Here is a 14,262-nt window from a genome sequence, read left to right as displayed (position 1 = left end):
AAAAAAAGAAAGAAAAAAGTGCATCTGAATTCCATTCTCTAGACAGAAACAGGCAGAAGGAGCTGGTCCCAAATTCAAGCTGAACAGGACCAACATGGCTGCAAACATTAAGCAAAATAAACCAGGCTCTTGTTGACACGAAAGAGTCCTTCGACTGATTATCAAGTCTGCATTTCCCACAGAGATTACACATCAGCTTAAGACTGCAGGGATGTGAATTTAAGGGCAGGCGGGAGGTTGCAACAACAGTTTCTGCTGCAAGCAAAGATTTTCAAGAGCTTTACTGTGGATTCCTTTCCACCACCTCACACTAAGCAAAACCTTCGAATCACACTGGGGCTTCACCACGTTCCCCACCACACCTACACACAAGCGGCTCCCTTCAAGACCATTTGGGATTATCGGTCCACACTGTGACAGCACTTGGTCGTGGGCCTGACAAGGCACCAAGCCAATCCAGTGGGCAGGGAACACATCCGGCAAGCAAACACATAGGCTGCTAGTTACAATGGAAGGTATCAGCACAGGATACATCTACAAAAGCCACTGAATTGCTGCTATCTGCTGTTGCACAAGAAAAAGGTGCTTCATTTTTATATGAACCCTGATATTAAGTGAAATAGAATTCAGCTGGATGGGCTAAAGCAATTGAGGCAGTGAATGAAGCACATAACCCGCCAGCAGCAAACTCGGCTGCTCTTCCCACCGACAACGCAACAGGGGGAAGTTGAGACCCTGAAGGAAAATAGTTGAGACAGTGACAGGCGTTACAGAACCCCTTTTCTGCCCTCTTATGAGATATGAGCACCACTCCTGTCTGACAACAAAACAAGCAGAGCTCAGAGGAGCATTTCCTTTCAGCCTTTCTCTGTCTGACTTCGTGCCCTAATGTCAATAAGTCTTAAATGCCAAAAGCAATCTGTCAAATAACCTTGGCCCACAGTTTTCTTCCAGCATTTCTGCCAGGAGTATTAAATATCCAAAGCAGCATAAACTAAGTGACAGACTCTGGGTATGTCAAGCACAGCCTCAGTCACATTAACATAATTGTTCCAGGATTAATATTTTTCATTTAGAAGTTCCACTTTGTGCAAATATGCTGTGGGGACTTAGAGTCTGCCATAGACATTCCCATGAGTCCACTTGTTTGCAACAGTATCTGTGCAGCATAAATGCAAGAAAGACAAATAGAAAGCATGTTAATATTTACCTTTTTAGAAATTTTGTCCTCTAACCAGTGTCACTAGGGAGTCTCCAGGACAGCAAGAAAGAAAAACTAAGAGTTGCCATGCTGGATAAGTAGGTACCTGTTTCTGACCACCCTCAGATTTCAGGAAGACATTAAAATTAAACAAACAAATCCTTTTTTTAACAGCCAGTTAAGGAATAAACTACCCTCTAATAAACAGCGTCTTCCTAACCCACAGCAGCTGGAACTCTGGGCTAGAGCAACCCTTGAAACAAAAGGGTTTATAACCTTTCCAAATTTGCCGCCACCCCAAGCTCACAGCAATAACTCCAGCGTTTACTGTCACAACACAAATATCTGGTTCTTTCTTGGCTCCCAAGTTCTTCACCTCAGTGACACTTCAGATGTGGATTGATTTACATATCCTACATGCTGTCTTTTTCAAAAACAAAGAAAAAACAAAAAAACCCAAGCCATTGTTTGTTTGTTTTAAACCACACTGAAGTAGCTATTTCTATGCCCAAAGAAAAACATCGGCATACAGAAAGTAAGGAAGGCTGTTTCTGAAATCATCTGGGTTTCTCTAAGTATACACAGCAGGAAATAACTGTACTAAACTGTATTCTCAAACCGAGCAGATGGCACACCCTTGCAATACAGCTTTTACAGCCTGCACTTTCATTCCCTAAATATCCCATGAAATAGCAGATGAGGTCTGTATAGGAAAAGCATACCTTCCTACCCAGCAACTTCTGCACAGGTTATTTAAGGACATTTCAGCCTCCACTTACAACGCAAATGTTTGTATTATAAATTGCTGCACTGTTCTTGGAAAGAGTTCAAACTGAGGAGAGACATTTTGATGAAGTTACTCTTCTTCAGAAAATTTTTCTTTTTTAATCTAAACATATTGGGGGGTCAGGAGGGGGCGGCAGGGGGAACAAGAAAACCCGATCAGCTTTGATTTTAAACAACAGGACAGCCCAACAAGAAGAGAGTGATTTTAAGATTTAGAATGGCATCCAAATTCAAAAGATATGCTTTAGTTCAATGACAAGTTATTGGGCTTGACAGCATTAGCTTACACATTAGAAATAAAAATAAAAATTCTTGCCAGCACCTAAGTCACCATCTGAAGGTCTGCAGGCCACCCTGCAAGAAACCAGAGCAGGCCTCTCAGGCTTTTTTCCTAAAGCCTGCAAACTGATAGCCTCCTTCAAGTTGTACTCCCTTTTGCCCCTCTAGGTAGGGAAACCCACAAAGAACAACATCCTAGAAAGCCAAAGAATAATTTAAGTTTGAAGGGATCTCAGGTGGGCACATGATCCCATCCCCAGCTCAAAGCAAAGCCACCTCCCACACCATTCTTTCATTTAGGATATCCTATTTTTGCCAGAGCCAAATTTTTCAACACTGTATTTTCTGCTGCAGAAAACAACAGTCATGCTCATGTTTTCAGCAGATCCCCACACCATTTCTCCCACTGTTTACTTTTGCTTTCTCCTGTAAGCAAGAGCTTTTCAAGTGACTCTGGACAGGGTAAGCATTGACCAAGAGACCCCACTGAGAAACAGCAAGAGCATTCCAAGTGCTGTGCTCTACAGTGCCTACACTGTCACCTCCTAGGGTTGGTTGTTTTCTTTAAAAAAAGATAAATTATATATACAAAAGTTATTCCAAAGGGATTCTGTTGAACCGTGCTTAGCTTCAGACATCATATACTATACCTTGCTTTGATTTGTCTGGATTTGACATTTTGCCTACATTTCTGCCTCATAAGGAATTTAATATTAGGCTCCAGAAATGGTGTGCTGAGGCCCCTCCAGTGTCCTGTGGTGAACACACTAGAGCCAGAAACCAAAAACCAACAGTGTTCAGGCCCCAGAGATCCTGCAATAACAGGACCTCTACTGACCTTAGGAGATCTTCTTGTTCACGCATTTGTAGTCTTCCCAATTTATTTGTTTTTTAACTGCATTTTTGTGGCTAAAATGGTGGGCTTCCACTCAGCATTAAGACAAGACAGAACCTAACCTGTTCCCCCCCATCATAACTCAGGTTTGCCCATCTCCAAACAGGAGACTAAAGTTTTATTGCATGCATGGTATAGCTGTGGGCTGAAATTTGGGCTGGAGCCAGGACTAACTTTATGGGGAAGACAAGCAAGATAGCAAGGAAACACTCTGAGGTAGTTTAGTTCCAGCCTGAAGAGTCCTACACATGAAGCCCAAAACCAGCTCAGAAACAAATGGTGAAAAAATTGCTCCTAGAGTTGTTAAAACAGACATGGGTGCTGCTGGAGTGGGACCTACATTCACATGTGAAACAGCAGAGAACAGTAAACACAGATTTGATCACTGCCACTTATTAAACCAGGTTGCCCTGTGTAGCAGATCAAGGAGTTTCCCTGCAGCTACAACAGATGGCTTTGGTCTGAGCAAGTGACTCATCACACTGTCCCAGAGGAACGTATTGGTGAATTCCAGTTCTGGCTTCTTGCCTAGAGCAAAGCATGTGCAACTGCCATCCACACCTCGGATATGAGACCCATTCAGTAGAGGACAGAGGAACCCAAATGCATCATGCAGTTTGGGTTGGAAAAGGCACTTGGTCTCTACTAGAGGGTCAGTCACAAAGTTTAAGGCATCCAACTGAAAGACTTCTGTTTTTCTTACTAGTATTGATTCCCCTCTTCCCTTAGGTCAATCAACTTTTTCCCCATCTGCAATGTTGTTAGCAACCCTCCATGGTGGCACACAGCCTCTCACTCATTCACTGAGGGTAATTTTTTACTCATCACCCCTCAGATAGACTCCACATAGGAAACAGTCACTCCAGGGTTACACATCCTCACATGGCACAACTGCTCAGCAGAGAAGGCACATCTTAATCTGCTGCCAATCACAGCTTACAGTAAGGCTGGGCCATATGGGATCTGAGACTGGGGCTCTGTTCCCAGTCCCAGCAAGGGAGGAGGAGGAGGAAAATATCACCCACTCTTTCTCCTAAAATAGGTGCAGCCCACTGCTCAGCTTTTGAGCTCATCATATAGGTGCGGCCCACTGCTCAGCTTTTGAGCTCATTGCAACCAAGATACACTGCATGAATGTCCAAGAGCTGTGTCTGGATTACAGCAGCTTTGCCTACAAAGGGAAAGTTGGAAACTTGTTCTCCTGAGAGATACTTGGTTTTCTAAATATAATCCAGGTATCTCCCAAATCATGCATTCAGCTGACCTGAACTCCGATTAGGAAGAAGAATTTTTGTTGTCTCCAACAGTCTTTTTCCTCATGATACTCTCCTGCACCACTTAGGACCTGATAGAGGAAATACCTACATGCACAATTAGTGGCATACGTATTTTCAGCAAATTAACCATTAGCAACTGCCAGAGCTTACAGTGGTGGAAAGAGTCATTCACTTTCTATTACCTCTGTACTCACACACACACACACACCTTTTTTTCTTTTTGGAAGGCCTCATATTATTGCAATCATGGAACTAAGCAGGTTCTCTCACTGATCACATAAAGCCTTCTCCAGTCAATGGTAAATCAAGCAGAAACATTTTACAACTCTTGTTCAGTCTTCTGGGCAGGAGCGTATGGCACAGGCAGCTCCAGCAAGTCAGTTTTCCTTCCTTCTTTCCTCCCTCCCAAGCAGGGACATGTTGAATATGTGGAATTGGAGATGCTCATGAATGTGCCCATATTTTTCCCCCATCCTGGATGTCTCCAGTTTAAAAAATCCTAAAATAAGATAATCCTGTTTGCCCAACTAATTGTTCACCAGATTTATAATGGTGCACATCTGCCTTTGCTGTTAGAACATGGGTGCATAGTGACAGGTGCAACAGCTGGTTTTATTATTGTATTTTTTACACTCACAGTTAAACACTAAACAAACATCTGTGCAGAGGGCAAAATTTCAAAGTGCAGCTAGGAGAAGGAAAAGGTAACTAGAAAAGCAGTAAGACTACCACATAACAAATGAAGACTTTCCACCATGAAGGAGTTTGTCATGTCCCTCTGTTCACGGGCCAACTCTAGAAGACCCTTGCAGCAGAGATGGCTGTGCTTCTCCTCAGCACAGCCTTACTTTTACAGCTCCACCTCAGGAATTAAGGCCTAAATCCTAGTTGCCAAGTACAAAAAAGCCTGACAGCTCTCCTGCCTCAAGACACAAGGTGAAGTGTTTCTGCACAGCACATAGGAGGGTTTTTCCCCCTCCACACACACAGAGAAGAGACATGGTAATGTATACATGCATAAGAGTTTCAGCTAGGTGACTTGGTCAGCATGTAAGTACCCTTATTTTCATTTTACACTCCCAGGAGCTGCACAGAAGGGAAGTCACTTGCCTGTCTCAAAGCAGCTCTGGTCCAGAGCCCTGAGTTGTGCTTTCTTCACCTTGTATACAACTGCTCATGAATAATGGCATAGGACTTGCTTTTCCCCTTCCCTTGTGCACACATACTTGTATCCCAAGGAGTAAGGAAGATTATGTGGATGAAGAATATCCTCTGAGATCAGGCAAGCACAACACTTTTCAGAAAGTGGTCTCTAAAGCACCAAACAGGAGTAACGGTCTCGTTCCCTCCTTTCTCTCATCCATCATTCAAGCATTGCTCTATTCAGCTGCATTTTCAGATGTGCCCTGGCACCCATGGCATGTGGGCAAACAGAACATTTACAGAGGACTGATGTGTCACAAGCCAGCCCTCATGCCTTGTCCTTGGCTCCAATTTGTCCCTTGCTTTATAGGCCTGTCCTCATGAGAGAGAGCAGCAGAGAGGGGAAAACAGCAGAATTCACAGCATCAGGAAAAAAAAAAAAAAATCCCTGTTTCAGAGCCAGACCACTTCAGACCTGGCTTTGCTTCAGAGGGAAAGCCATTAAAGTCACCCACTGCAGCCCTTCCACATGGAAAATGCTCTTTTTATTCAATTAAATTTCCTGTAACTAAGGTTAATGGTCCACATGGTATCTGCCTCAAGGTATCAGAGGCTCCTGGCTGACCTGCCATCAGCAGAGAGACAGGAGGAGACTGAAAAGACCAGAAAGAGCAGAGGAGCTCACAAGTGGCAGGCAACTGGCAAACACTGGCTGACACTCCACTCGCTAAGAGTTCAAGACTAAAGATTACCTTGAAAGGTAAGGACTAGTACACTGAATTGTTGCAGAACTTGCATTCCTCCAGAAGATCCAACAACTACCCAGAGGACAGCATGCCCCTAAGTATCTTCACAACTCTTGCACAAGAAAAACCTGCCCACAGGAGCACAGTCCCAGATTAAAGTCAATATTTCCACTACCAAGCTTCTAAACCTTGAGCAATCCTCATCAACAGGGAGATGCAGGACCACCAGAACACAGCAACTTCTGCCTCTGACCAGGCTGGCAAGAGGAGACCCAGCCAGGTTTGCCTCTCATCAGTTCAGGGCTGCAGCTGGGGAAGGGGCTGCACACACAACCAATTATCCCAATTAGGCCAGGCACCTTACAGGCTTCTGCTGGTTCAGCTCAGGAATGGCATCTGTAGGGCTTCTCAGTGAGGAATCATAGAATGGTTTGAGTTGGGAGGGACCTTTAAAGATCATCTAGTCCAAATCCCCTGCCATGGGCAGGGCGACATCTTCAACTAGATCAGGTTGCTCAAAGCCCCATCTGCCCTGACTTTGAATGCTCCCACAACTTCTCTGGGCAACCTGTTCCAGTGTCTCACCACCCTCATCATAAAAAAATTTCTTCCTTTTATCCAACGCAAATCTACCCTCTTTCAGTTTAAAACTGTTGCCCCTTCTCCTGTCACTATAGACCACTGCAAAAAAGCTTCTCTTCATCTTTCTTATAAGTCCCCCTTTATATATTGAAAGGCCACAATAAGGTCTCCCTGGAGCTTTCTCTAGTACCTTCTCTATTCTCAGAAACTGTTCTGGGCAGCCCTCACCAGAAATCTTCCTAGGACAGTCCATCTTTAAGTGGTTTTTCTCTTCCAAATTAGTTTTCATAACAGGAGCTGGTTGCATGGCTCTCTTTAAGCACATTCATGGCAGTGCTTGGAAAGTTCTGTGTTGAAAAAAAGTATTAAGCCTCAAACCTGAAGTTTCCCTTCTTGAATATGCTCTTGACCAGCTCAGTATCTGCAGAGATTTCATGTTCCAGCATACAGGAACATGGAGATTAGTCCACCAAAGCTTCCACATAAATGAAATGCAGCAGTAGTCTGGACCGGGTGGCTCTTCACAGCTGTGGGAATGGGCTAGTGTCTGAAAGTAGCCATCAAGCAGAAGATGCATTTAGATACCTGCAAACACCACTGAGCAGCCCCATACTCCCTCCCTGCCTCCACCCACTCCACTATCACCCTAGTTATCCAGGAGAGAAAACTTCATTGTGGAAGGTGCCCATCAAAACACACAGCTTCAAAGAGCACATTAAATTGAAGGAACTAGATTCATTTTAACTGAAGTCAGTATGCACACTGTCTTCACTAACAAGCCCCAGACAACATCTGGTCTGTCAACAGGCCCTCATCATAATACCCAATATCTTTAACACCTGAAGAAGCCTAACTTACATCACCACCAGCTTCTACAAGGAGGCTCAGGCCCAAAGCATGCTTTTGGCCTCCTGGGTTCAGTGGTGACACCCAACAGCTAAGTATTGCTGGGCTCAGTTGCATCATAGTTCCACACAGAACTCCTGCCACATAAATACCAGGTGCATTTTATTACATAGTAACACACATAATAGAAGAAAGACAAGTCTTTAAAGGGTTGGATCTTTTTGGAATTTCAGAGTAAAGCAAAGGATGATTAACACCACCTCTCCCTGCTTGCCCTCCTTCATCATGCTCTTTAGCAACTCCCTTCATGGTGAAGCATTAGAAATATAGTGTGGAAAAAGCATTGTGTTCCATTTTCTCTTGTCCCGTGCAACTGAGGGCAGGAAGGAAGATTCATTAGCTCAGTTCACCATCTTTTGGTACACCAGAACATCTTACCCAGCAATTAATGCTCAATCCAAACAACGGGGGGCAGAGTTTCCAAGGTACCACTTAGCTACTTGAGAAAAACACGACGTTAAACAGGGGGGAGGGGGAAAACTAGCAATAGCTAGGCATACATAAATGACAGGTTTCCTTCACACATCAAACAGCCACAGCTTTAGCAGTGCTGCCCCGCAGCCTCCTCACATCACACCTCACCCGCGCAGCCCTGTCTCACCTCCCGGGCTCCCAGGGGAGAGCACCCTGATCCTACATAAGCACTCAAGTGTGAAAAATGGTATTTAAAAAGGCTTATAAAGTGCATACATACCTTTTTTTTTTTTAAAGGTATTATCCTTGTAATTCCCTTCTAGACTTTTAAGCCCATTTTGCTGCTAGAAGCGCTGGATACCAAGCCCCCGTCTGGGGGGTGCACCAAACCTTCAGCCCACCCCGTGCCCTCCGGGACACCGCCACCCTCTCTCCCCACAGCCCCGGGGTGCCCCGGCCGTACCGGGGAAGCCCGCAGGTGCACCGCGGTTCCCGGCCGCAGGATGCGGACAGGACCGCGGGCGCGGAGGGGGGAGCCCGGCCCGCTCCCGCACAGCAGCGGAGCCGCAGCGGCGCCGGCGCCCGCCCCCCTCCTTCTCCTCCTCCCCGGCCACACCGGGCCGGGGAAGCCGGTGCTCCGGGGGACGCTCCTACCTGACCGGGCTCGCTGCTGTAAGCGAAGGCGTAGACCCGCTCCGCGTTGATGTTCACGGTGCCCCGGTAGACGCGGCCGAAGGAGCCGGGCAAGGGGCTGCCCCCGGGGCCGTCCCCCGCCACCGCCGCCGCCGCTACAGCCCAGAGCAGGGCGCAGAGCAGAGCCCCGGGGGCCGGGGCCCCTCCCGGGGCCATGAGCTCGTCCCTGCCGCTGAACCGGCCCCGCGGGGCAGCCTTCACGTCCGCCGGCCGGCCGGTGCGGCACCCGGACTGTCTCTCCGCGGTAGGGCGGGCGCCCAGGCGTTTTATTTGCAATTTAAATAAATAGCTCGGCGACACGCACAGGAGGCGGGGAGGCAGCCCTGGACACCCCCGCCCCTCGACCGGGGGGGCGTCGAGCAACTTTCCCGAGGGAAAGACCGGCCCGGCGGGGAGGGGAAAGGAAGGGAAGGGGAGGCCGGCGGGCTGGCCGGCCGGCCCCGGGGAGGAGGGTCTCCTTACTGTGCCCGGCCCCAAATTCTGAGCTGGCCTTGGCAGAGCGTTGTCAGGGAGCTTTTCCCCTTGGGGAGCTGTGCTGGGAGCTTAGGGGCACGCCGGCATCGTCAGGGCCACGGCAGCGGCACCAGCAGGGCTTCAACACCCCCGGCCCATCGAGTCAGGGGTCTCCTCGCCCCGCGCTCTGCCGGCTTGCGGGGGTGGCGGCTTGCACCTGCAATGCGTCTTCCATAGGGCCATCCCCAACCTTTATTTTTGGCTGCTTGTAACTTTGGGATAAACGCCCTCGTCTTTTAGTTCAGTCCAAAGGTGTGGAAGGCTGCAGCCAAATGTCATTTCGTTAATTCAAGCATGGCTTGGTGCATCTTATATTCTTTGGGTCATTCATGAAACTGCTACAAACAATACTGTGATACTCTCAACCTTTTCAGCAAGATGAGGGCGATGCTGTTGGGCTGTGAAAGGGCCAGGGGTCTCCCTCGGATGGCTTAACCCTCCTACGTTCTTCTGTTGAAAACACATCTGGGAAATGTGTCAGATCCCATGGTGGAGGGATGCACTTTCAAGGCAGAGAAGATAAAGCATTACTAGAAAGCAATCGGAAAGGTTTTTCAGACTGAGGATGAACTTGTAGGAGCTGCGGTTTTATAAAGCCAGCCTGCAGTCTCCAACTGCGGTGACTCTGGCCACAGAAGCTTTCCAGGTTGTGGGTTTTGTTTTCAAGACTGAGAGATTTCCTGGGGAGTCACTCGTCGTCTTTGGAGGAAAAGTTGCAAAGCTCAGCGAAACGAGCCAGCGTGCATTAATGCCGTCATTTTGATCTTCAGGCCTTTGTGTGATCTCTGCCAAAAGAGAAAAACAAAACAATTGTCAGTGAATTCTGTGTTTGTCTGGTTGCAGGCTGCCATTCAAGTCACCCCGCCTTTTGTCAGAGTCCCAAGAAGTGGCATTAAGGGCAAAACCCCCCCATTTAAGATCTGCTGGAAGATGGACACTCCAACACAAAGAGTTTGCCTTTCAGCCTGGAGTATCATGCTGTGGAGACCAGGAGACCTGTGCACTGTCACCTCTGAGCTTTTGTGACTCTGTCTTGCCTCTTAGCAGGACACGGTGTGACCTGTCCTGGGGACCTTCAAGCAGTGGTGGCACTGGGAGACTTGTGGCTTCCCCTCCCCAGCCTGTAGAGCCCAGGGCTCCTGAACCCTACAGCACCCTTTTCACCCACTACCCTCTGCAGACCCACAGATCCCTTTAGCATGTGCCAGAGGGAGGAGACTGGGGAGCACATCTTCTCCCAGAGAGGAGAGGCTTCAGGCGACAGGAGGAGGTACAGCAAAGCAAAAGCATGTCAGGGCCCGTGACGGTCTAGCAAATTATAGCCAATGTCTCAAACATTTGTTAAAGAACTTTGGTGGAGAACATGGCCTCTGTAAAAGCACTGGAGTGGTGTCAACAGGAAAATGTGGCTGGAGGAGAAGGCCCCACAGAGGGTGGGACCGTGCTTCTCCAAAGCCACAATTCCTTATCTTAAGCGACCATGAGAAGCAGCACAATGTATGCGCCTGAATGGAAGGCCAGATAGCAGTCATGCCTGCAGGGAGGGAGAAGCAACTCCCTGATGACTCCCCAAGCCCACCAAACCATTTCCAGAGAGTCCTGGGAATGTGAACTGCACAGGTCAAGACCACCGACTCATTTCTGGAACATTCCTGAGCTCACACTGCGCTTGCTCAATGACGGCAAATCCCTACCTGCAGGGGTGGATGCTTTAGGTATAAAAGAAGGGAGGACGAGTTCTCGGGGTGCCCTCCAGAACTAGATCTCTACACTGGCTGGACCAACGCTGGACCCAGGACCGGTGAAATCCCTTTCTTCTCTCTTTCTTCCTCTTTTCTCTCTGCCCCCCACCCAGTCCCTACACCTCGTCCCTTTAGACATAAACTGTTGACCAAGTCTGGGACTAGGAGTGGATCTAGCCACCCCTGGGCTCCTCTTTGAGAAGGAGTCTAGAAAGCAAGGGGGTCCACTCTGAACCTTGTAACTCAATGGGAGGGCTCTCCTTATTGTCTTCCCTGAACTGATCCCCAAATAAGTAAGGCTCATATACGGTTAGCACACGTTGTACAGTTTACTGACATAGTTTCATGTTCCCTTTTCTGTTTCTTTTTCTATACCTCCCTTCTCCTTTCAAACAGCGGCTTAATGACATGATGCAGGGTTCACATTGATAAGTTCACTTGTACTTGGGCAAGGTTAGCTTGGTTGAATAAATGTTGGTTGTTGTTTAAACTCCCCTGGTGTTGTTTCACCTTAATTCTGACAAAGGAAATCCATGAACCTGAGTTGCTCCAGCCTTGGGATGCAACAGGGCCATGCCAGGTTGCTCAGAGCAATGTGACAGATGGCACAAGGCCAGTATTCTGCAAACCAAGGTAGCTCTGGCAGCTGCAAATAATTTTTGTGTCATTTGGTGCTGTACATATTTCAAATCGTGAGATCAGTGTGGTGTCAGTGCGTTGTCCCTCCCTAGTTGTGTCGTCTTCGTGAGGAAGAAGTGGCTCTTCATGTAATCCACACTTTCCAATGCAGAATTACGGATTTCTTAAAGTACTTTCCCTGAGTGGACATACGTTTTGGTGTCTTACCAAAGACTACATGTTTTTTCCTTGTTTTTAATTTGAGAATTCAAGTTTTCTTTTCAAAGTGTAATGCTTTGTTCTTGTCTTCATTGAATTTCACCTCACTGTTTTGAGGCTATTTAGCAAAGTTAAACCTCTGTTCAAATCTTTGCCTCTGAAGTGTGGTACTGTCCAACTTGGTGTTATTTGCAAAAGTTTGAAGACAAAGGTCAATTCCACCATTCAAGTCACTAATTAAAGTAATCAATCCTAGCAGACAGATCAGATCTCTTAATTTGGTATAACTTCCTATTGACAGGAAAATATCCACAGCTACAGTTTGGGAGTTGCTTTCTGATCCCCCCTCTCATGTTAATACAAGCTGAGACTTATTTGCCTTTATGAGAGTGATGTTCAAGGCAATGTCAAAAGCCCTACCAAAGTCAAAATATGTTTAATCTATTCCTTTCAGCACCTGCTAAGTCTGTTATCTCAGCAAGGAGATAAATTAGGTTACTTTGACATGATTTGTTCTGAACAAATGCACACTGCCTGTTTCTCATCACTTTATTGTTATTTAGTTGCTTGCACACTGATTGCCAAACAACTTGTTTCATTATCTTTCCAGATAACAAATGGGGGTTGGCTGATTTATAACTCATCACTCAGCCCCTTTGATAAAGAAGGGTGGCCCCTTTTCACTTCTACCTGGATCTGGTTCTTGAATGGCAGCATGTGTTTTGGAAGAAAGAATTAGTCCCTGTAAGAGACAAGATGCTGATCCAGACAGACCATGGGTCTGGGTCAGTGGAAGTAGTCTGATATTCTTGTATGTGCCACAGTACTCTAGCGTCAGGGGCCAGTGAGGGCCAGCTGCTCCCTAAGGTTTTGGGGCTTTTTTTGGTTTTGGTTTTAGGTTTGCAGGTTTTTTGGTTTGGGTTTTGTTTTTTTTTTTTGCTATAGCACAGAAGTAGAAAATCTCATTGCTATTGGGGAAAAAAACACAGTAAAGAAATGACATTTCTCCTAGTAACCAGGGCTGCAAAACCATCTAGGATAGAGGAAAGATCTTAATTACAAATGAATTCCCCAAATCATACTAGCTTGGAAGGGGAAAGAGTATAAATGTATAACAAACCAAATTGTTTGGAAACCTGATGGTTTAAATCACTGCTGTTGGAATATGTAGTCTCCATCTTATGTAAGCTCCACTGCGAGTTAATAGATGCTGTAGATGCTCAGCTGGCTTCTGCAGAGATAACGCAACATTTTCAGACTCTGCTGTAAACGCAGTGTGAAGAACAACAAGAACTGCAAGGTAGACAGGCTTTTAAGGCGTCTGATAGAACCTGCCCCCCATTTTCTTGTAGGGGGGTGAAGTGTTTGAGAATAGGCTGGTTGAATGAGAAGTGTCTCTGGCTTGTATTATATTTGCTTGTATTAGGTATTTAACATTTATATTTGATTGTAATTAATAACAGTAGAGAGGTTTAGGAGGTTTCACAGTGGATGACGTATTGATCTAATTGTGCCTTTATCTCTTCATTCTTCAGTAGACTGTGTTCTTTCAGACAATTTAAAGCCGTGTTAGGAGAGAATTCCAGATGCACCCTTGATTTATACTTTTGGATGCAAAACTTGCCCATGTGCCTAGGATAAAGGATTTGTTTTACCACAGGCTGAAATCTGATGTTCAGTTTCAGGTTGCGTATGGTATCTATGTTTAGTGCCTAGATGGAAACTCAAGTTCAGATGCAACCTCCAGTATGAAAAAAAAGACTTAGCCACATTTGCAGCACTTCAGCAGAGGCAATTGCTGATAGTATTTCTCTGTCACTTTTTTCCTCCCCTCATAATTTCAATCTTCTTTTTCTTTTTGTATCACATGCAACACAATTCCTTCCCTCAGCACATTAACCATTACCATCTGCACCTTCACATGAATCTTTTTACAGTGATGTTGGTAAAGCCAGAATTAGATTTGTGAGGACCTTAAGCACCAGGAAATCTTGGTGAATGGGAATTTTTCTCTTTAAGAAAGGAAGGAGTTTTGAATGAAAGGCTGATAAACCCTATGTCTTCACTTTCCAACTCCCACTGACAAAATATTAAGCTCACACTGTAATATAAAATATTAACTCTAACCCTTCAGAGTAGTTTACATCTTGCCTCTGCATGTGTGACAGGGAAGTGGCATATTCATGGAGTCAGTCTGTAAGAAATATATTGCACTCCTGTGTAAGCTAAATGACTTGTTTGAGAACAG

At 46.2% G+C, this 14,262-nt stretch overlaps 1 protein-coding gene and 1 long non-coding RNA gene across 4 annotated transcripts in view; one reads left to right on the top strand and one right to left on the bottom strand.

Annotated features, from left to right (window-relative positions):
* Window positions 1–10,050, bottom strand: part of SIDT1 (SID1 transmembrane family member 1) — a 43,456-nt gene extending 33,406 nt beyond the window's left edge. Inside the window, exon 1 of one of the 3 annotated variants that reach the window (XM_069785902.1) lies at window positions 8,884–10,050. In XM_069785902.1, the coding sequence (XP_069642003.1) occupies window positions 8,884–9,078 (195 nt within the window). In that variant the 5' untranslated portion in view covers window positions 9,079–10,050. The remainder of the gene's footprint in view (window positions 1–8,883) is intronic. The other 2 variants (XM_069785900.1, XM_069785901.1) reach the window with 2 other exon arrangements.
* On the top strand, window positions 9,057–11,667 carry LOC138685737 (uncharacterized). Its single transcript, XR_011325157.1, has 2 exons — window positions 9,057–9,166; window positions 10,279–11,667. It is a non-coding gene; the product is annotated as an uncharacterized lncRNA (long non-coding RNA).
* Window positions 11,668–14,262: the final 2,595 nt, after the last annotated feature.

The sequence above is a fragment of the Haliaeetus albicilla genome, chromosome 6 (genome assembly GCF_947461875.1).
Source record: "Haliaeetus albicilla chromosome 6, bHalAlb1.1, whole genome shotgun sequence".
Taxonomy (NCBI): Eukaryota; Metazoa; Chordata; class Aves; order Accipitriformes; family Accipitridae; genus Haliaeetus; species Haliaeetus albicilla.
This window is presented reverse-complemented; position numbering and strand designations above follow the sequence as displayed.